The sequence below is a fragment of the Muscardinus avellanarius genome (genome assembly GCF_963383645.1).
Source record: "Muscardinus avellanarius genome assembly, chromosome: 13".
Classification (NCBI taxonomy): domain Eukaryota; kingdom Metazoa; phylum Chordata; class Mammalia; order Rodentia; family Gliridae; genus Muscardinus; species Muscardinus avellanarius.
In genome coordinates this window covers 89756444-89777320 of record NC_137799.1, presented here as the reverse complement: position 1 = coordinate 89777320, position 20877 = coordinate 89756444, and the positions used below count along the sequence as shown (strand labels likewise).

The 20877-nt window shown below is 48.4% G+C and overlaps 1 protein-coding gene across 1 annotated transcript; it reads right to left on the bottom strand.

Annotated features, from left to right (window-relative positions):
• Nucleotides 1-608: 608 nt before the first annotated feature.
• Nucleotides 609-18434, bottom strand: IDNK (IDNK gluconokinase; the record flags this gene model as incomplete). Its single annotated transcript, XM_080709001.1, has 5 exons — nt 609-1002; nt 4628-4671; nt 13176-13262; nt 13919-13949; nt 18385-18434. 5 exons carry the CDS (start codon nt 18432-18434, stop codon nt 609-611), a joined length of 606 nt encoding a protein of 201 aa, XP_080565127.1.
• Nucleotides 18435-20877: the final 2443 nt, after the last annotated feature.

Below are 20877 nucleotides of genomic sequence, written 5' to 3'. Positions count from 1 at the left end.
TAATCATAAAGGATTCTGTGGACCAAACCCTACCTTTTAAGTAGCTATTTAATTTTCTGTGGTTTAAATCATACATGTGACTATGACAGACACCTGCTCAGCAGAGACAACCTTGCTTGAACTGATAGAATTTTAGACAGAAGGCAAGCAGCTTGGTATTGCTGCGTGAAGAACTGGACAAAGCTCGCCTGGTCTGCCCCGATTGCCTCCGAGGGCCCAGCTCAGGGGCTGCTGCTGGGAACGCGGCTCAGGACAGAGGTTGGGACGCGTGTGGCGTGCAGTCACTGGCTGGTGGCCAGTTTTGCGCAGGTTTCTGCTTCTGCGGCCGATTTCCAGGGGACAGCGAAGTGCATACAGATGTAGACCCTGGTGACCCTGTCTGGACGAGGCAACAATTTCCAGCAGCGATTACAGAATTTCCTGATCATTTGATCGTATCACCAATGAATTTAAACTTCAATGTAAGCTGCTTCTTTCTCCCCAATCACATCACAGATTCCTGCAAATACAACCAAACCAGCGCATCTCCACACACGACGGTCGGTCACCCGAAGGACTTGAGTACGGTAGGAAAGGAGCGTGGGAGCGGGTGTAGGCGGGACGCAGCCCTACGCCCGGCCCTGGTCAGGACCACTGGGGTGCGAAGACTCCTGCTTCGCGTTCAGAGTTTCCCTGATTATAGCAACAATCTCAGAAAGACTTCTGTCCACACTGATTTGAATGAAGTTTTCTGGAGCTGCTGGGGGCTCCAGCGTGTCGAACTGGGACTGCAATAAAGAAGGAGGCATAAAGTGAGCTTTTCTTTGGTGCAAGCGTGCAGAGATGACGTCGAACGACCCGCTCAGGTGGACCACCAAGAGCGGCACCTCCGCCGGCTTCTCTTCCTTCCCCGGCTCCCCATATTTCAGAGGTGCGCTATCTTTTCCTCGTATCAAGATGTCTCTGTACATTTTCTTCAAGGCTGAACAGGCTAGAACCACATGCTGCCCGGAGGCTATGTCTCTGTTAAAACGAGACAAAACGGGGAGAGGAAGAATGAAGACATTTAAACAGTCAGCCGGGAGTGGTGGCGCACACTTGTAATCCCAGTACTTGGGAGGCTGAGACAGGAGGATAGCAGGTTTGAGGCCAGCCTCAGCAACTTAGACTCTCAGCAGCTTAACCAGACACACACACACACACACACACACACACACACACACACACAAATAGAGCTGGCATATACCTATAATCTCAATACTTGGGAGGCTGAGATAAGATTGTAGGTTTGAGGCCAGCCTCAGCAATTTAGTGAGGCCATCTGCAACTTAGTGCAACCTTGTTTCAAAATAAAATAGGGCTGGGACTGTAGTGCAGAGGTAGAATACCTCTGATTTCAATCCCTAATACCACTAAATAAAATAATGAATAAATAGCGTGTTAGAATGCCCCTGAGTTCAATCCTGGGTATGAAAATAAGAGGAGCAGTGTTAATTTTCGGTGGAGAACTCCAGTCTTCTGTCGGTGGGAGGCTAGGATGGAGGTAAAGAATCGGGCGCTCCCGACTTGGGTTACAGATCTTCCACTAGTGACATGAGCGACCCTGGGCGGAAGGACTGATGTCCCGGGGTCAGTTCACCATCTGCTAAGAGGGCTTCTCGGGCAGGGGACAGCTGACCGAGGCGCCCGGCACGAGAAGTGCTGGTGTCGGCTCCGCTCCTGTGGATGTGGAGGTGGCTGGGCCTGCGTGTGGCCGTGCGGCTGCCGCTCACACCTGCGCCACAGCCTGGCCAGCTCAGGACCTCCGCGGGAGGCTCCGTGATTTCCCTCTACGACTGGCCTCCAGTCCTCCTGCAGTGGTGGGAAAGACCGGGGGCCAGCGGTGCAGAGCTGGAGGAAGCGGGAGAGAAGGGCCTGTCCTCAGCCCCCGAGAGGGCAAGGTCAACACAGGCAGGGAAAGGGGGCTTCCAGGCATGCCCACCTCTGCACCAGGAAGGAGAAACTTGCATAGCCAGAGCCCACATGGGAGAATGAGCAGGGCACCACCTTGCTGCAGTTGCCAGCAGACACCTGGGGCCGGCTGGGACTCCACAATGAAAAGGTGGAGGGTAAGTGCTGGCCTGGGGAGCTGGGAGAAGTTTCTATTCAAGCCGGGCGTGGTGGCGCACGCTTGTAATCCCCGCGCTTGGGAGGCGGAGACAGGAGGATCGCGCAGGTTCGAAGCCAGCCCCACTGGCTTAAGAGACAGTGTTTCTAAATAAAAAGTATAAAAACAGGTCTGGGAGTGTAGCCCGGAGGTAGAAGGGCTTCCAGGAACCCCAGTACCACCACCAAAAAAAAGAAGTTTCTATTCAACACTGAGGGCTCAGCCAGGCGTGGTGGCGCACGCTTGTAATCCCAGCATTCGGGAAGCTGAGACAGGAGGATCAGGGTTCACGGGCAGCCTCAGCTACTATTTAGTGAGGTCCTTTGCAACTCAGTCAGACCCTGTTTCAAAATATAGAATAAAAAATAGGGCTGGGGATGTAGCTTGGAGGTAGACTGCCCCTGGGTTCCATCCCCAGTACCACAAACAACGACAACAGAACAAAAACGTAGTGCTCAGAAGGGGCCTCCCTTTGATCCTACGGCCAAGTTGGCCTGGGTCCTGGTAGATGGAGGGGCCATCAGTAACTTACGGACTGGGCACCAGCTCTGGCTCAGGACCAGCACGAGAGCTTGTGCATTCTCCTGACAGCCTGGGCTGTGGCCTCTGGAGGAGCCTAATCGCTGGTCACTGCTGCAGTATAGTCATGAGACTCCAGTGGGCAGGCGTCCTCACACCCTACACCCCTGCAGCTGGGGCTGTCAGCCATGTCCACAGGAGATAAAAAAAAAAGCAAACTGAATTTCTAGTCATAAGTATATTCTTAACTCCATATGGCCCAGATTATTATTGTTGGTACTGGGGGTGAACCCAGGAACGTTCTACCTCTGAACTACACTCCCCGTCCCTTTTTTAAAATTCTGAAACAGGGACTCAGTTGCTAAAGTCTTTGCTCAGTTGCTGAGCCTGGCCTTGAGCCTGCGGTTCTACTGTCTCAGCCTCCTAGGTACTGGGATTACAGGTGTGTACCATCTTGTCCAGCTCCCAGATATTGAGGATGGAACCCAGGGACATTCTACCTCTGAGCTACACTCTCAGCCCTATTTAATTTAATTCATTTATTTTTATAATTTGCGGGTCTGGGGATGGAACCCAGGGGCATTTGACCTCTGAGCTATACCCCCTGCCCTATTTTTTTATTCTTTATTTTGAAACTGGGTCTCACTGAGTTGCAGAGGGCCTCACTAAGTAGCTGAGGCTGTCCGTGAACCACAATCCTCCAGGTCTCAGCCTCCCGAATGCTGGGATTATAAGCGTGCACCACCACGCTCAGCTTTTATTTTGAAACATGGTCTCAATAGGTTGATGAGAGTCTCACTACTTGATGAGGGTTGTCCTTGAACCTGCAACCCTCCTGTCTCAGCCTCCCAAGTACTTGGATTATTATTATTATTATATATATATATTTTTGGTGGTACTGGGTGTGGAACCCAGAGGCTTTCTACCTACAGGCTATAATCCCAGACTTTTTTATACTTTATTTGGAGACAGGGTCTCACTAAGTTGCTGAGAGCCTCACTCAGTAGCTGAGGCTGGCTTTGAATCTGCGCGATCCTCCTGTCTCAGCCTCCCAAGTGCGGGGATTACAAGCGTGTGCCACCACGCCCGGCCAAGTACTTGGATTATAAGTAAGTATGCGCCACTATGCCCGGATCCCCAGATAGTTTTAGTTTGATAAAATAGGACTTTGTCTTAGAAAGTGAAATTTATAACCTATCCCCTGCCTTTTCTTTATTCTTTTCATCTCAGCCAGGATTTCCAGTGGGGCCAGGCCCACAGAGGAGCGGAGGGATCCTGTTAGTTCCAATTACCCCTTGACTCGCAAGTGACTCTGTCCTTCCTGGTTATCACAGCTTGGTGTAGGAGTGGAGAGAGAGTGTTGACTAAGCCAGGTTGTAACAGGAGTGGGACTGGTTAATGGTTTTTCTTGAGTGCACACTACTCATTGTTCTAAGTGTAACCCACGTACCATTTTATTCCTAAGTAATCTGTGAATAGGAACTATCTTCTCATTTTATTGATAAAGAAACATGCCGGGTGTGGTGGCGCACGCTTGTCATCCCCGCGCTTGGGAGGCGGAGACAGGATGATCGCGCAGGTTCGAAGCCAGCCGCGCGTGCTGGCTTAGGAGACCCTGTTTCTAAATAAAAATATAAAAATAGGTCTGGGAGTGTAGCCCAGAGGTAGAAGGGCTTCCAGGAACCCCAGTACCACCAAAAAAAAAAAAAAAAAAAAAAAAAAAACAGGCTACTGGAAGATCAGAGCCAATCAAGACTCCCAGCTGGTTACTGTGGGTTACTGTGGATGGGTGCGAGGCGTCTCCGAGGCCAACAAAACCACGTGCTCTCCGTGGCCGGCGGAGCCCGAGCTGGTCACTGGACAGAAGTGCTGTGTTTCTGGGATCCTTCATTATGACAGCTGTGACCTGGGACTCCTTCCCCCCGTCCTTTCTGGTGGGGTCTTTCACTTGCTGGATTCAGCCGAGGCCTGACGGTCCCTTACCTGAGTAAAATGTCGTGCAAATTGCAGAGCCACGGAATCCTGTCCTAAAAGCAAAGCAGACACAGAGTGACTTCGCCAGGTCTTATGTGTTTGTTTATATCATCACAGATGTTAAGATCCAGAGAGATCCCAGTGGTCTGAGTAGGCCGCGCTCCAGGCTGAGGCGCGTGGCGCGGATGTCAGTGGCCCAGGGCGCCGGTGTTCTCTCTCCAGCCTTGGCCTCCCATTGTCCAGACTCCCGCTGGTTCTGGTATATGTTTGTGTGTCTGTTATCGGAGTGTGTGGATTCTACGGGTGCCTCTGACCCCAAAGGCAGAGCGGTGTTTCCCACACACCAACGACAGCTGTGCTCTCTGGTTCTGGTCAAACCTGCCCCAAAGAAACTCCTTCCAGATAAACACATTGTCAGAAATTTGCATTTTTGCCAAGAAGACAGAGAACACTTACATAGCACAGCCTTACACCCGATGCTGTCTCACAGAGAAAAAAATATATATATATTTTGCTATACCTCCAGTTTTTTGTTTGTTTGTGTTTTGCAGTACTGGGGATGGAACCCAGGGGCGTTCTAACTCTAAGCCATACCCCCAGCCCTATCTTTTGTTCTTTATTTTGAAACAGGGTCTCACTGAGTTGCAAAGGGCCTAGGGAGCTGAGGCTGTCCGTGAACCATGATCCTCCTGCCTCAGCCTCCCAAATGCTCAGCCTTTTGTTTTTAAAATTAATTGATTAGTTAATTAATTTTGGGATTGAACCCTCCACCATTCTTAGTTTTTAATTTTGAAACATCTTGCTAAGTTGCTGAGAAGGCTGGCCTTAAATCCATGATCCCCCCCATATCAGCCTCCCAAGTATTGGAATTACAAGTGTGTACCACCATGCCCAACTTCACATAGAAATATTTTTGAGATATAGTTCTCTCCTCCTTCCTGGAACAAATACTGATTACTGGGCATAAAGGATTAAAAAACAAAGACAAAAATCTTTTATTATGGAAATTTTTAAACATATATAAAAGCAGACAAAATAGCACAAATCCATGTGCCAGTAACCTAGCTTCAACAATTTTCCACTCTTAATGATATTTTATGTTTATGTTTTGTATCATGTCCCCAACCTACCTTCACCGGTATCCCCCATTTTGTATTATCTTGATAATATTCCTGAAATTTGACATTTTGCTTTTTTTGGTACTGCGGACTGAACCCAGAGGAATTCTACTTCCGAGCTACACTTCCAACCCTATTTTATTTTTATTTTGAAACAGGCTCTTTTTAGGTTGCTGAGGGCCTTACTAAGTTGCCGAGGATGGCTTCAAACACGTGATCCTTCTGTCTCAGCCTCCCAAGTACTAAGATTACAGGCATGCGCCACCGTGACTGGCCTGCGTGTTTATTTCATCTTGGTCAGTCTTGTAAAAGATTTATCTATTTTTATTTTTTTAAACAGCTTGATACCCTAGCACTCATTTATTTTCTATGCTCTTTTTCATTGATTGTTTTTCTATGTAGATTGAGCACTTAGTAACACTTGTTACTGTTCATTTTTTTCCAAAAATGTACTCAGCCCAGAAGTTCCCTTCTAAGTAGTGTTTTGAAGCCAGGTGTGGTGGCACACACTTGTAATCCCAGAGCTTGGGAGGCTGAGACAGGAGGATTGCACAGGTTTGAAGCCAGCTTTAGCTACTTAGTGAGGCTCTCAGCAAATTAGACTGTTTCCAAAATAAATTATAAAATAGGGCTTCCACCCCCAGTATAAAAAATAATAATAAACTAAGTAATGTTTTGACTGCATCCCATATATTTTTTTTGGGGGGGGAGGGGACATTTGACCTCTGAGCTACACCCTGTGCCCTATTTTTTATTCTTTATTTTGAAACCGGGTCTCACTGAGTTGCAGAGGGCCTCACTAAGTAGCTGAGGCTGTCCACGAACCACAATCCTCCAGGTCTCAGCCTCCCGAATGCTGGGATTACAAGCATGTGCCACCACACCCGGCTCATCCCATGTTTTAGTGGACAGTACTTTTGTTATCATTAGATATAAAGTGTCCCCTAAAGAGCTCATTTATTGATGTCTGGAGCTGATGTGAGTCATGAGAGTTATAATTCCAGAAGTACTATCGTGCTGGGCTTATACATTTCTTAATACTGTATAATTTCTATTATTACTTTTAGCTTGAATGTTAATTCTTTATTTTTCAGTTTTTTGGTGATGTTTGAGATTTATTATTATTATTATTATTATTATTATTATTTTGTGGTACTGGGGATGGAACCCAGGGGCATTCTACTTCCAAGCTACATCTCCAGCCCTATTTGTATTCTTTATTTTGAAACAGGGTCTCACTGAATTGCAAAGGGCCTCACTAAGTAGCTGAGGCTGTCCGCAAACTGCGGTCCTCCTGTCTCAGCCTCCCAAATGCTGGGATTACAAGCGTGCGCCACCACACCTGGCTTTATTATTGATTTATAACTCATTGAGTTATGGTAAAAAAGTGTGATTGGGATCCAGGTGTGGTGGCGCACGCTTGTAATCCTAGTACTTTGGAAGCTATGACAAGAGGATCACAGGTTCCCAGCCAGCCATAGTTACTTAGTGAAACCTTGTTTCAAAATAAAGAATAAAGCCGGGCATGATGGCACATGCTTGTAATCCCAGCATTTGGGAGGCTGAGACCGGAGGTTCACGGTTCACAGACAGCCTCAGCTACTTAGTGAGGCCCTCTGCAACTCATTGAGATCTGGTTTCAAAATAAAGAATAAAAAATAGGGCTGGGGGTGTAGCTTGGAGGTCAAATGTCCCTGGGTTTCATCCCCAGACCTGCAAAAATAAAATAAAGAATAAAAAATAGGGCTGGGAGTGTAGCTCTGAGGTAGAATGCCCCTGGGTCCAATCACCAGTTACACACACACACACACACACGTGATTGGTATATTGATCCTCTGGAAATCATGGTAACATCTTTTATGGTATAGTACATGGTCAAATTTTATGAATGTACCATTTTACTTGAAAAGACTGTTTTTCTGGTATTAGGGATTAAACTCACAGGAGCATTCTACCTCTGGGCTATACCTCCAACTTATAACAAAGTTTTGTTGTTTTTTTTTTTTTTTTTGTACTGGGGGTGGAACCCAGGGGCTTTCTACCTCTGGGCTATACTCCCAGACCTATTTTTATATTTTATTTAGAAACAGGGTCTCACTAAGTTGCTGAGAGCCTCACTAAGTAGCTGAGGCTGGCTTCGAACCTGTGCGATCCTCCTGTTTCAGCCTCCCAAGTGCAGGGATTACAAGTATGAGCCACCACGCCCGGCTAACAAATACGTTTTTAAGAACATTTTGAAACAGGGTCTTGCTGTCCATGTATGTTTTATAATTTATGATTACAATTTTTGTTTCTCCTTGTGGGAGTCTTAAATTTTGGAAACATTTACATGGGTAATTTCCACAATTCCGAAGCAGTTCTGAGTCAGTTTTCCTGGTGGGTGCCTCTCTGCTATATAATGTGCTTTTTGGGGTAGAAAGGGCTCTGGTTTCTCAAAGGTGGCTTTACCACCCGTGGCCTATCAGATACAGTCATTATGCGTTGCCGGTTTTGAGTTGAATGGGTGGAAACATTTTTAATTTTTATTCAAAGACAGTCCTCAAGGTCCTCTAGATGCATGTGCTTTATAGAGATTTATTACTTCTTTTCCCACCTCTACAGGACATGAAAACAACAGCCCCTGCTCTGCTGGCTTTGTGCAGCTCCAGCGCCTGGGAAGGGCGGCCCTCTGGTTTAGTTCAATCTTGCTACTTTGATTCTGGCAACTGAGATTTTCTCCTTTGTTTTTTCCTGGGGGGCGGGGGGTACTGGGGATTGATTGAACCTGGGGCTTTCTACCTCTGAGCCACACCATATACATATACTTGTACACACATATATATGTACACACATACACACATACATACATATGTATATACACATGTACTACTAGGTGTCGCTGTGGTTCTGGCACATTAGGGAGAGTCACTGACTGGTGGCTCTGAGACTCAATACCACCATCGTCGTGCGTAATGTCACAGCCTGGGGCGCTCTCTCTAGGCTGGCGCTGACCAGCGAGCTTTCTGCAACAATGGAAATGTTCTACAGCTCTGCTGTCCAATATGGCAGCCCCAGGTGGCTCTGGAACTGGATTTTACATTTTATTTAATTTTAATTAATTTACAGTTAAATGGCCTTATGGAGCCCTTGATATGTTCGATTCAGACTTCAGATCTGAGCTCTCTGAGCTCAAAGCCCTCCCCAGATCCTCCCTAGAGGCTCCCCCAAAGCAGAACTTGTACCTTAGGCACTCTGTATTAGATCCGTGTTCTGCGATATCATGGGACTGGTTTTCAGGGCAACAGGCGGGGCGGGGACCAGCCCCGTGTGACCCCTACTTTCTCTCAGACTCCCCCAAACCCTGCCATTTTCCTTTTCTTTCTTTCTCATTCTATTTTCTCTGTGTTTTGCTTCTCTCTCAGGTCTGGATAACTTACAGAGTTTCTCGTGGGTATAGTTGGTTAAGTACACTCACCCACCCCCATCTCTGGCTCGTTACCCATAGTCAACCACAGCCAAAATATTAAATGGAAAAATCACAGGAATAAGCACTTCATACGTTTTAAATAACTTTCATGATAGTATACTGTTCAAACTGTTCGATTTTATTATTGGCTAGTACTGCTAATCTCTTAGGTGCCCAATTTATAAATGCAACTTTATTGCAGATACGCAGGCATAGGAAAGATTTTATACAGGGCTTGGGACTGCATCCATCTGGGTTTAGAACAGATCCTGATAGGCAAGGGAGGGGTGCTGCAACTTGTGTTTCTTTCAATAATCAGTGATTTTTCTTCTGTACTCCTCTCCTGGATTCTACCCACTCACTCACAGAGCCTACTTAACAAGTATCATTTGTGAACAGAAGGATGTTTAACGCCATTCTAAAATCATCCACCATTTGGGTTGCTTTACTCTGTTTTTCTTTTCTTTTTTTTTTTTTTTTTGCAGTACTGGGGATGGAACCCAGGGGCATTCTACCTTGAAGCTGCACCCCAGCCCTATTTTTTATTCATTATTTTTTGAAACAGAGTCTCTCTGAGTTGCAAAGGGCCTCACTAAATAGTAGTTGAGGCTGTCCGTGAACTGTGATCCTCCTGTCTCAGCCTCCCAAATGCTGGGATTACAAGCGTGTATCACCATGTCCAGCTTACTCTGTTCTTTGTGTGTGTGTGTGTGGTACTGGAGATTGAACCCAGAGGCATTCTACTTCTGAGCTACAACCCTAGCCCTATTTCATTTTTTATTTGGAAACTGGTTTCACTAAGTTGCAGAGGAGCTCGTGAGATTGCTGAGGTTGGCATACACCTTTGATCCTCCCATCTCAGCCTCCCAAATACTGGGGCTACAGGCTTGCACCACATCTGGATAACTTTGTTCTTTAAGTTACCTTTTATTTACACTTACCAAAGAGGAACGTAAAATAACACCAGCACAGTCACATTTTATACTCTGTAAGAATTGTTTATATTTTAGCAGTGCTGTGGTGCATGCACGTAATCCTAGTACTTGGGAGGCTGAGACAGGAGGATTACAGGTTTGAGGACAGCCTCAGCAACTTAGCAAGACCCTGCCTCAAAAAAAAAAAATATATATATATATATATATATATAAAGGGCTGGGAATGTAGCTCAGTGGTAGAGCACCACTGGGTTTAACCCTCACCTCCACTACACAAAATGGTTTATTTTATATGGGTGTACATGTGATTTATGGTATGTCTCGGTGTTCGTACCATTAGAATAGTAATTAAAAAAAGCAATATTAAGCCGGGTATGGTGGTGCACACTTGTAATCTCAGTACTTGGGAAGCTGAGACAGGAAGATTACAGGTTCCTGACTAACCTCAGCAGTTTAGCAAGACCTTCTGCAACTTAGTGAGACTCTGTTTCAAAACAACAAAACAAAACAAAAGAGGGCTGGAGTGTACCTTGGTTCGATACCCAGTACCACTCCAACATGCACAGAGTATTTATAGCTGGGCGTGGTGGTACAAGCTTGTAATCCCAGCATTTGGGAGGCTGAGACAAGAGGATCGTGGTTTGCGGCCAGCCTCAGCTACTACTTACTGAGGCCCTCTGCAACTCAGTGAGACCCTGTTTCGAAATAAACAATAAAAAGTAGGGCTGGGTGTGTAGCTCGGAGGTTGAATGCCCCTGGGTTCCAGCCCCAGTGCTCCTCCCCCCACCACAAAACCCAAAGTAGTATTTATTGAGTGCTTAGGGTACTAGTGTGTGCAAATTTTCCATATTATCTTATTTAATCCTTCCCAGAACCCAACGAAACAGATCCTATTATCCTAGGAAGAAAATGAGGTGCCAAAAGACTAAGTCATTTGCCAAAGACCACACTAGCCTGGTACTGGGGCCAGGCCGCCTGTATCATGCTTGTTATCTGTAGTATAATACCAGTACTACGTAAATTATCTCTCTCTCTTTTTTTGAGGGGTGGTGTTGGGGATTGAACCCAGGGGCGTTTTACTTCCAAGGTACACCTCCACTCCTATTTATTTTATTTTATTTTAATTTAGAAATAAGCTCTTACGCTGGGCATGGTGGTACATGCTTGTAATCTCAGCATTTGGGAGGCCAAGACAGGAGGACCCCAGTTCGCGGACAGCCTCACCTACATAGTGAGAACCCCTGCAACCCAGTGAGACTGTGTTTCAAAATAATTAAAGTCCAGGCCAGGTGTGGTGGTGCACCCCTGTAATCCCAGCACTGGGGAGGCTGAGACTGGAGGATCGCGGTTCGCGGACAGCCTCAGCTACTTAGTGAGGCCCTCTGCAACTCAGTGAGACCCTGTTTCAAAATAAAGAATAAAAAATAAAGCAGGGGTTATAGTTTGGAGGTAGAATGCCCCTCGGTTCCATCCCCAGACCTAGAAATAAATAAATAAATAAATAAATAAATAAATAAATAAATAAAAAATAGGGCTGGGGTGTAGTTTGGAGGTAGAATACCCCTGGGTTCTATCCGCAAAAAAACCCAACAAAATAAAGAATATAAAAGTAGGGCTTGGGGGGATGTTGCTTGGAGGTAGAATACCCCTGGGTTATATCCCCAGTACTGCAAAAAAGAAAAAAGAAAAAGAAAGAAAGTAAAAAAAGAAATAGGCTCTTGCTAAGTTGCAGAGGCTAGCCTCAAGCCTGGGATCTTCCTGTCAGCCTCCCAAGTACGGGGAGTACAGGCGTGTGCCACCACGTCCAGCTTCTGTACCATTTACACTTCCCTTGTCCTGTTTCCTATAATTTTTAAAATCAAATGTTGCAAATTTAATTTTGATGGCTCAAGGCTTGAATGATTGCAAACTCGAGTTATACTCCAAACAAGGAGAAGTGCACCTCAGAGTGCTCTAAAACAGACCTAGTTATGGTTTAGTGACTCTGGCCCTTTGAGGCAGAGCAAAGGGAAAGGCAGGGTCAGGGAGCACAGAACTGCAGGGCCGGCCAGGCGGCTCATAACAAAACCAGGCTCTGGCCTTCGGCCTTGCTGGCTGTTCCTGCCCTTTGGACGTGCTCGGCACAGGGGCGTAGGCGCCTGGCTGCTGTCCACCGGCTCTCGACCTTGCCCTGGTCTCTGCTGAGCCACGGCTTCTCTTTACCACAGAGAAGCCAACCCACAGTCCTTACTCTGGTTTGAGGACTCCCCGAGACGCGGCCTCTGAGCCACAGCGGGAGAGCGCTGTCCATTCACATGCCCATCACGCGCTCAGCCATGCTCCGAACGTTTTCTGACACTTAGTAGGTGTCGGGCCCTGGGCAACAGGAAGCCACAGGCCCTGCTAGTTTCAGAAACAAATATGAACCAATTTCTCACACCACTGCCACCCAGGGCAGAGGCACGGGGCGCTTGACAGCTCACGGGCTCGTGAGCGGCACAGGCTCTGAAGAACGGGCCTGTTAGCCTGGGCGAGGAGAGGAGGCGCCTCCTGGGCCGCAGGGCTCCGGCCCATGGGCACAAAGGCCCTCCTGGATGGAGTGTGGAAGCCACGGGGGCTGAGGGTGCTGGGGTACTGCCCCTGGGCACAGCAGGGCACCTAAGAGAAGCCAGAGGTGTGGGTGCAGAGGCCAGACCATGAGTGTTTAGGAGCTCGGGCATTTGATCTTGGCCAGGAACCTCCAGCGGTCTTAGGCAGCTGTGACGAGGTCGCCTCTGTTGTCAGATCACTCTGGCAATGGTGCGGGCACCTGGGAGGAGATGAACTTTGTCTCCTAGGAGGCACAGGAACCTCTGCCTGCTCAGGGACTACATTCTACAGGTTAAACCCTGTAACAAGATGGGGCGCGGGTGGCAGAACTCCTGGATTTAGGTCACAGGGAAGGCCGGGGCCAGAGCTAACAGACAGGCAGACCTACTGCGCACCTGGCTCTCCGTGGCACCCATGCTCGCTCAGGACCGCAACCGACAGCGTTGCAGAGATCGCCACCTGTCGCCGCGCACACAGGCAGCCAAGGTTACCTGGTCATTGAGCGGTATCCCCTTTCCCATCTTCGCTCGGTTTTCTTCTGGGTGATAGTCATCTCCATCATAGAATTTCCAGCCCAGCTTTAAGAACAAAGAGACAGGGCATGTTTGGGCAGCACTGCTCATGTGAAGGCCACCCAGCGTCACTAATGGGCAGGGGTAGAAACCACACCCTGCCTTCTTCCTATCCTGAGCCCAAGGACATCCCCCCCACTGCAAGGAGCGCAGAGGCTTCCACGCCGCACAGTCCCGGGGGCTCCGGCACCCCTTCCCATGCATCACTATTCCTAACCACCAGGGAGACACCGCAATTGCTCCAATGGTTTCAAAGCCAAGTAGAGGGGCCAGGTGCAGACACACGCCTTTAGACCAGTGCTTGAAAGGCGGAGACAGCAGGGGCAAAGTTTTAGGCCAGACTCACAACTTAGCAAGATCCTGTTTTAATATAAGTGGTGCAACTCAAAGGGAGAATGATCCTGGCTTCAAAGAGTCCTCATCCCAGTACTCATGCCCAGACCCTCAGCAACCTAGTGAGACCTTGTTTCAAAATAAAAAACAAAAAGGGCTGAGGGTACAACTCAGAGGTAGAATGCCCCTGGGCTCAATCCCCACCTCCTCCTCCACCACCACAAAAAGCCATGTGGAGGTGTATGCACAAACCACTACAGGCCAGAAGAAAGAGGAGAAGCAAGATAACCCAATAGCTCACGCAAGTAGGAGACATTGGGACAGGTTACCTCGGATGCCAGCAGCGCGCCCACGGTCGACCTGTGGAGAGGACACAGATGTTCCAGTTAACACCCTGTCTGATGTGTGTGCAGCCTCCTTCCTCCAAAGGATGCCTGGGAAACAGGAGGCTGCCCTGCCAGTGTTGAGATGCTCTCCCAGGTGAGCCCCACAGGGACACCCAGTGCCCCGACCTGGTCTTCTCCAGGATCCAGGAAGGCCAACGAAGATAACTAGCCAGTCACCACCACTGCTTTTCCTTTTTTCCTTCCTTCCTTCCTTCCTTTTTTTTTTCTTTTCTTTTTTTCTTCTTTCTACAGTACTGGGATGGAACCCAGGGGCATTCTACCTCCAAGCAATACCCCCAGCCCTATTTTTTATTATTTACTTTGAAACAGGGTCTCACTGAATTGCTAGCCTAGTAGCTGAGGCTGTCCTCGAACTGCAATCCTCCTGTCTCAGCCATCCAAATGCTGGCATTATAGGTGTGCGCCACCACACCTAGCTCCAGCCCTGTGTTTTTTTTTTGTATTGGCAGTGGAACCCAGGGGTGTTCTACCTCTGAGCTACACCCCAGCCCTATTTATTTATTTTTTCATTCTGGGGATAGAACCCAGAGGCATGCTATCTCTAAGCAAGCTTGAACCCTGACCCTATTTTATTTTTATTTTGAAACAAGGTCTTACTAAGGTGTCTCTGAACCTATAATCCTCCTGTTTCAGCCTCCTAAGTACTGGGATTTCAGGCGTTTGCCACCATGCCGGAGTTATTTTTTATTTCAAAACGGGGTCTCACTAGGTTGTTGAGGCTGGATTTGAACCTGTGATCCTCCTGTCTGAGCTTTCCAAAAACCAGGATCACAGGCATGTGCCACCATGCCCAGCTAAGAGACACACTCTTAAAGAACATTTGTTAATGACTCAAGTACTGACCAGAGCTTGTTAAGATGGGGAGTTTAATGCTCTGTCTGGTAACAGTCTGCTCACACCCCAACAGCAGCTTGGAGAGGGGCTCGGGGCTCAGGGCTCAGGGCTCAGCAGGTGTCAGAGTGTGACTCACCACACTGCCTCTACATAACTGTGCTCCCGGGCAGGCTGCCTGTTCCGTGGATGCTCAAATTTTCCTAAGGGAACTGAGCTAACAATTTATCCACTCACCTCTATTTTATTAATCCAATCTTTATGGAGCACCTAGTTCCCAGGATATAAGGTGAGGCCTCTGAGATGTGGTCTGTCATCTCCAGGCTCGGTCTACCCCCTGGAGGCAGGGGCGGACTGTTGCCCAGCAGGGCGTGGTGGTGCATGCTTGTAATCCCAGCATTCTGGAAGCTGAGACAGGAGGACTGCAGTTCAAGGACAGTCTCAGCCACTTAGTGAGGCCTTCTGCAATTTAGTAAGACCTTGTTTCAAAACAAAAAATAAAATATAGGGCTGGGGGTGTAGCTTGGAGGTAGAATATCCCTGGGTTCCATCCCCAGACCCGCAAAAAAGAAAAAGAAAATGGAAGGGAGTACTTATTCTACCAGGAGTAGAGAGTGGTTTAACTAAGAAGGTTAAAATAAAAAGCACACGAAGAGTGTTGCTACTCACAAAGCTCTTAGTAAGTTGCTAAATACTTATCGAGCATTTCCTGTATGTCAGACACTGTCCTGGACACATATATGAATCCACAAACTAGAAAAAATTATTCTATTCAGGTGGGGGAGAGGCACAAGTTACACAACGAATAAGCAGTGTTAAATAGTTGCATTTTACCTTTTTTTTTTATATTTTATTTGGAAACAGGGTCTCACTAAGTTGCTGAGAGCCTCACTAAGTAGCTGAGGTTGGCTTCGAACCGTGCAATCCTCCTGTCTCAGCCTCCCAAGCGCAGGGATTACAAGCATGTGCCACCACGCCTGGCTAATAGTTGCATTTTAAATAGTCTGTTTTGAGTCTGTTTTTTTAAGCTACTAGGTTGTGGCAATTATTTTCCCAAATGTTATAAAGTATGATTACACGTCCTTGCAGGGCCTTAACAGGGGTTCACAAATGTCACTAAAGAACTCATGTGGCCACACTCTCCGAGCAATAACCAAGTCTTCGTCGTTTTGCTTTATTTTTTGTGGTGCTGGGATGGAACCCAGGGGCGTGCTACCATTAAGCTACACCCCTCACCCTACTTTTATTTTGAACCAGGGTCTCACTATGTTATTGCACACTGGCCTCAAACATGCGAGCCTCCCGCCTTGGCCTCCCAAGTCCTGGTGAGGAGGTAGAAAGGAAATAGGCAGATAGGGAAAAGGCCTTGGTAGAAAAAAGTTTATTTCCTGAGTTTCCTGAGGGGCGACAAATGCCTGAAACTCCAAAGGCTCAGAGATAAGAAGGCCAGAGCTTCACAAAGCCATCTGTTTACTAATCAACAAACCCACCGAGCAAGTCTGGCATTCCTGAAAGGAGACCCTTCAAAGGACTTGCAAATGTCCTATGCAAATTCTCCTTGGAATCCCAAAAGTCACCCTCACCAAAAACGGACGTGCAAGCGGTCAGGCATCGGCCAGTCGGATGGCAAAAATGAGGACTTTCCCACTAGGAACCTCCTCCCCTTTTGGGGAGCTGTTCTCTGTTCTCTCTCTCGAGGTCGTGTTGGCCCCGAGAGAAGACAGAGTGCATCTGAGGGCACGTGGCTCAGGCGACTCTCGAGTAGTGACCTGAAGGCCTCTGCTGGACATTATGGCTCTGAAGGCTTCTGCTGAACATCATGGCTGACCAGGCCCCTAGCGGTGACCTGTACCTCTTTTCTGGCAGATTGCGTGGACTCCGGGAGAAAATAGTTTGCAACTGATGGCACTTGGCTCGGGCAACACTCCTGTAGTGATCCTGAAGGCAGCTACTGGACCCCGGAGTTCAGAAAGCAGCCTGCACCTGAAGGCAATTCGGCTTGGGCTACTCTCAAGTATTGTCCTGAAGGCAGCTGCTGGACCCAGAGTTCCAGCCCCTTTGGGGGTGTTCAGCCACCCTTGCCCCAGTCCCTGCTGCTTCCAATAAACCTTTTACTCCCCTTCCTGAGGTCTGTGGGTGTCATTCTTCGCTCACCGTAGACAAGAACTCGCTGGGTTTTCTCTCAAGAAACCCCCGTTTCACTGGGATTACAGGAGTGTGCCCAGCTCATTTCATTACTCAGGCAGCAACATTCACACATCTCTCTGACCTTTCACCAGCAGTCTGAGGGCTCAGTGTGTCTGCACTCACTTCCCTGGTGATCACAATGTCTTAGGTCCTTTTAAATACACCTGCACATCAGCGATTTCCCCATTTACCCCAAAGCTCTTCTCAACTCTACGCTCAGATAGCCAAGCATCCCCCACTCCTTTTATTTTCTTTGGTAATGGTTATTGAACCCAGGGGCATTCTAACTTTGAGCTACACCCCCAGTGCTTTTTATTTTGAACCAGGCTCTTGTTAAGAGCTCCCTAAATTGCTGAGACTGGCCTCGAATCCTGTCTCAGCCTCCAAAGTACTGCGATTACAGGCACGTGCCACATGCAGGCAGGCCCACCCCATTCACCTTACTGCACACTGAGCTCCTAGGCTTTTTCCAAAATCTGCCCAGGCCTCAGTTTCCCCACCTCCCTCAGTAGCAACTCCCTTCTAGTTACCCGGGTCTACACCCTCGACTCCTCTCCCTTTCCCACCTCACCCAGTCCACAAGATATCCTTTGACTCCCTCTTTCAAAGTATCTCCAGGGATCTGACTGCTGCTCGTCACCCCCACCATTCCTCCCCCTCTGAGCCACAGAGCTCCCATGCTGGTCCTGGAAGAAGCCAAGCTTCAGATGCTGGGGCTCAACCCCCACTGAGCTACACCCAGCCCTGGGCTCTAGGTTTTATTCTAATTTCAGTTTTAGAGTCCTGTCTTTGAGGCTAAGAATACTCATCAGTGATCTGGGGAAACCTTCTTGGAGTCAGAGTGATCCTGTAGTAAGTGTGATCTTGGCGCACGGCCGTTCCTGACTCAGGGCACTCTAGGCCACAGAAAGGTCTGATATTTCAGTCGCAATGTCTGCCGCTGCTGTGGTCGGATACGGCTGTGGCTGTCTTTTGGATAAAGGGCACGGTGTGACTTCGGTCCATTCAGGAATCCAAAGGCTAACCGCCCGGAACCCAGGTGGGCCAGGTGGCTGCGTAGAACACGCCTGCGTTCCCGGGTTCCTTCCTTCCTTTCCCATCCCCACATCAGCACGGTCCCCTTCCCGTTTAAGCTGGCAAACGCTGATCAAAGAGAGGGGAAAGCAAGACCCCAGATGGGTACATTAGTTACCGAAACCGAATCAGCAAAGTCCAGAGACTGACGCGAGGGGGCGCTGGGCCCGGCCCTCCCACCCGCCCCGCAGGACTCCCCGACCCGCGGGCTGGAGGTGCCGCGGGCCCGCTCTCCTCCTCTGCGGGAAAGCTGGGGGCCCGGGGCGCGCCGCCGCCTCCCCGCTTCCCCAACCTACTTCCCCGAGCCGCTCACGCCCATCACCAGGAGCGCGCCCGGCGCCGCCATGGCCCACACCCAGCTCCTTCTCTGCGCACTCGGGGCCGCAGTTCCGGGCCAGAAAGACCCGCCCGCCCGCGGCCCCGCCCCTCCCTAGGCCACGCCCCCTCTCCACCCGCGGCCACGCCCCCTCCCCGCCCGCGGCTCCCTCTGTGAGCCTTGAACCCCGCCCGGTGCCTGCAGCTGGCAGAAAGGATTCCTCCCCCGGCGTCTGGGTCCCCTTCCGCCTGGCAGGACAGTCCCTCCTCCACCCGTGGAAAAAGCCTTCGTCCATTCACTTATGAAAATGTTCTTGTAAGAAGAAGAAACAAATGCATGCTTTCTTGCACCAGGAGGCATAACAAACAGCTCTTTCCCAAGTGATTCCCCCTTCCGCATAGATGGGAATGAATATTTTATGAAATTGAGATCACGCTACACAAAGACTTTTGTCACAATGACCTTTGGTCACAATAAACACGTGGCAAGCATCTTTTGGTGTCTGGTATAGAGTTGGCCATAGTAGCATGTGAGCATAGTAGCTCCAGGCTCTGGTGCTTGATCCAGCTGTTGTCAGGTAAATTATTTAAGAGGAAGGAGCACCCCCTTCAAAGTGCCCATTTGCCTCGAAATGATGTCTTATTTATTCATATATATATATATATATATATATATATATATATATATATATATATTGCAAGTACTGGGCTATTGAACTACTCAGGGGCATTCTACCTCTGAGCTACACCCCAGCCCCATTTTTTATTAAGTAGCTGAGGCTGGCCACGAACCTGCTTATTCTCCTGTCTCAGCCTCCCATGTGCTGGGATTACAGTGTGTGCCACCATGCCCAGCTAACATAATATTTTATTGAAAGCACTTCTATGACATTTTTGCACCACCTCCTTTGTTTACCAAATTCATATTACTTTATGATCTAGAAAAAAGCTGAGACTAATCTCTAATACTGATTAGTTCAATTATCCTTTACTTTTTGTTGTTGTTGTTGTTGGGACTACAGATGGAACCCAGGGGTGTTCTACTTCTGCTACACACTCCAGCCCTTTTTATTTTGAAATAGGGTTTTGCCCGGTTGCTGAAGGTCTCAGTGAGTTACTGAGGTTGGCTTGGAACCTGCAATTCTCCTCTCTCAGCCTCTCAAGTACAGGGGTTACAGGTTGTTTTTATATCCAGCCGGAATGGCTGAGATTTCAATCTGGTAGGGCTCGTACAGATGGACAGCTTGAAGCATGGAGAAACAGGTCTTACAGTTCAATTATGATTAATAAACATTTCTTGAGCATGTCTCATCCAAGCTTGGTATGATATTAATCCAGTTGGTGGCAGGGAACAGCCCGCTGAAGTTGGGTAATTCAGAGGGATGTGGGTAGGGTCAGAGAAAGCCAAGAGGCAGCATCCCAGCCTTGGGAACTAAGGAGAGATGTTGGGATTTTGATGGGAGAGGGGAGAGCAAACTGAAACTTTGCAGGAGCTCTACGGGGAAGGGCTCTACCAGGACTCAAACCTAGAGGACTCTGACCCAAGCAGACAGGGCGTCAGGGTCCCTCCTCTGGCCTGCATATCTGTTAGAAGCCGAACCCCATTAGCTGGACCTGATTGGAGGACAGAGAGCTGGGGAGTCAGTTGAGGAAGCCCTTGCTGCTCCTGGGCACCGACCCAGGATGAGCAGATGAAGACTGATCTGGAGAGACAAAGGAAAGCTACCCAGCACTTAGTTCACCAGAGGCAGTGAGGTCCTCCTGTGCTTACTGCTAGGACGGTAGAAATCAAGAGTGCCCAGAGCTAAATGCAACACTTTGTGTTTCCAGAGATCACCACCTGCTGGCCCTGGTCAGTTCAGGGCTTCCCGGCTGTTAACTAACAGACAGCTCTGCCCCTGAAGATAGGCTTAGTACCAGGTCTTGTCTGTTGTGTTCAGGTGCATGGGGCCCTGAACACCCAAGAGTCCCTGACCAGGCACAGCTTCCTTCCTGCACATGTTGCCGCACTGACCTCAGATGCAGGAGAGCTCAGTGCCACCAACCGTGGTGATGGCAAGGTGTGAATGCAGAGCCCATTTTATAGGCGATCATTCCCTTTCTTCTGAGAATTATGGCTGTGTATGTCTTCACACTTTCATATAAAAGGGGCCACTTTGAAAGGCCCGTAACAAAGTCTGCACAAAGGCAAAATGATATATGTGATCACAACAGGTACAGAAAGAGCACTGGATCAGAACACTCAACACACTAGGAACACAAAATTCTCAACCTGATAAGGAGCATCTGTGAAAGTCCCAGCTAACTTATGCTTAATGGTGGGAGATGAAACATTTTCCCCTATGACCAGGAATAGGACCAGGATGTCTGCTGTCCCTTCCTTTCTTTTTTCTTTCCTTCTTTTGTGGTACTGAGAACACTGGAAAATTCTACCTTTGAGCTACACACCCAGCCCTAATTTTTATTTTGAAACA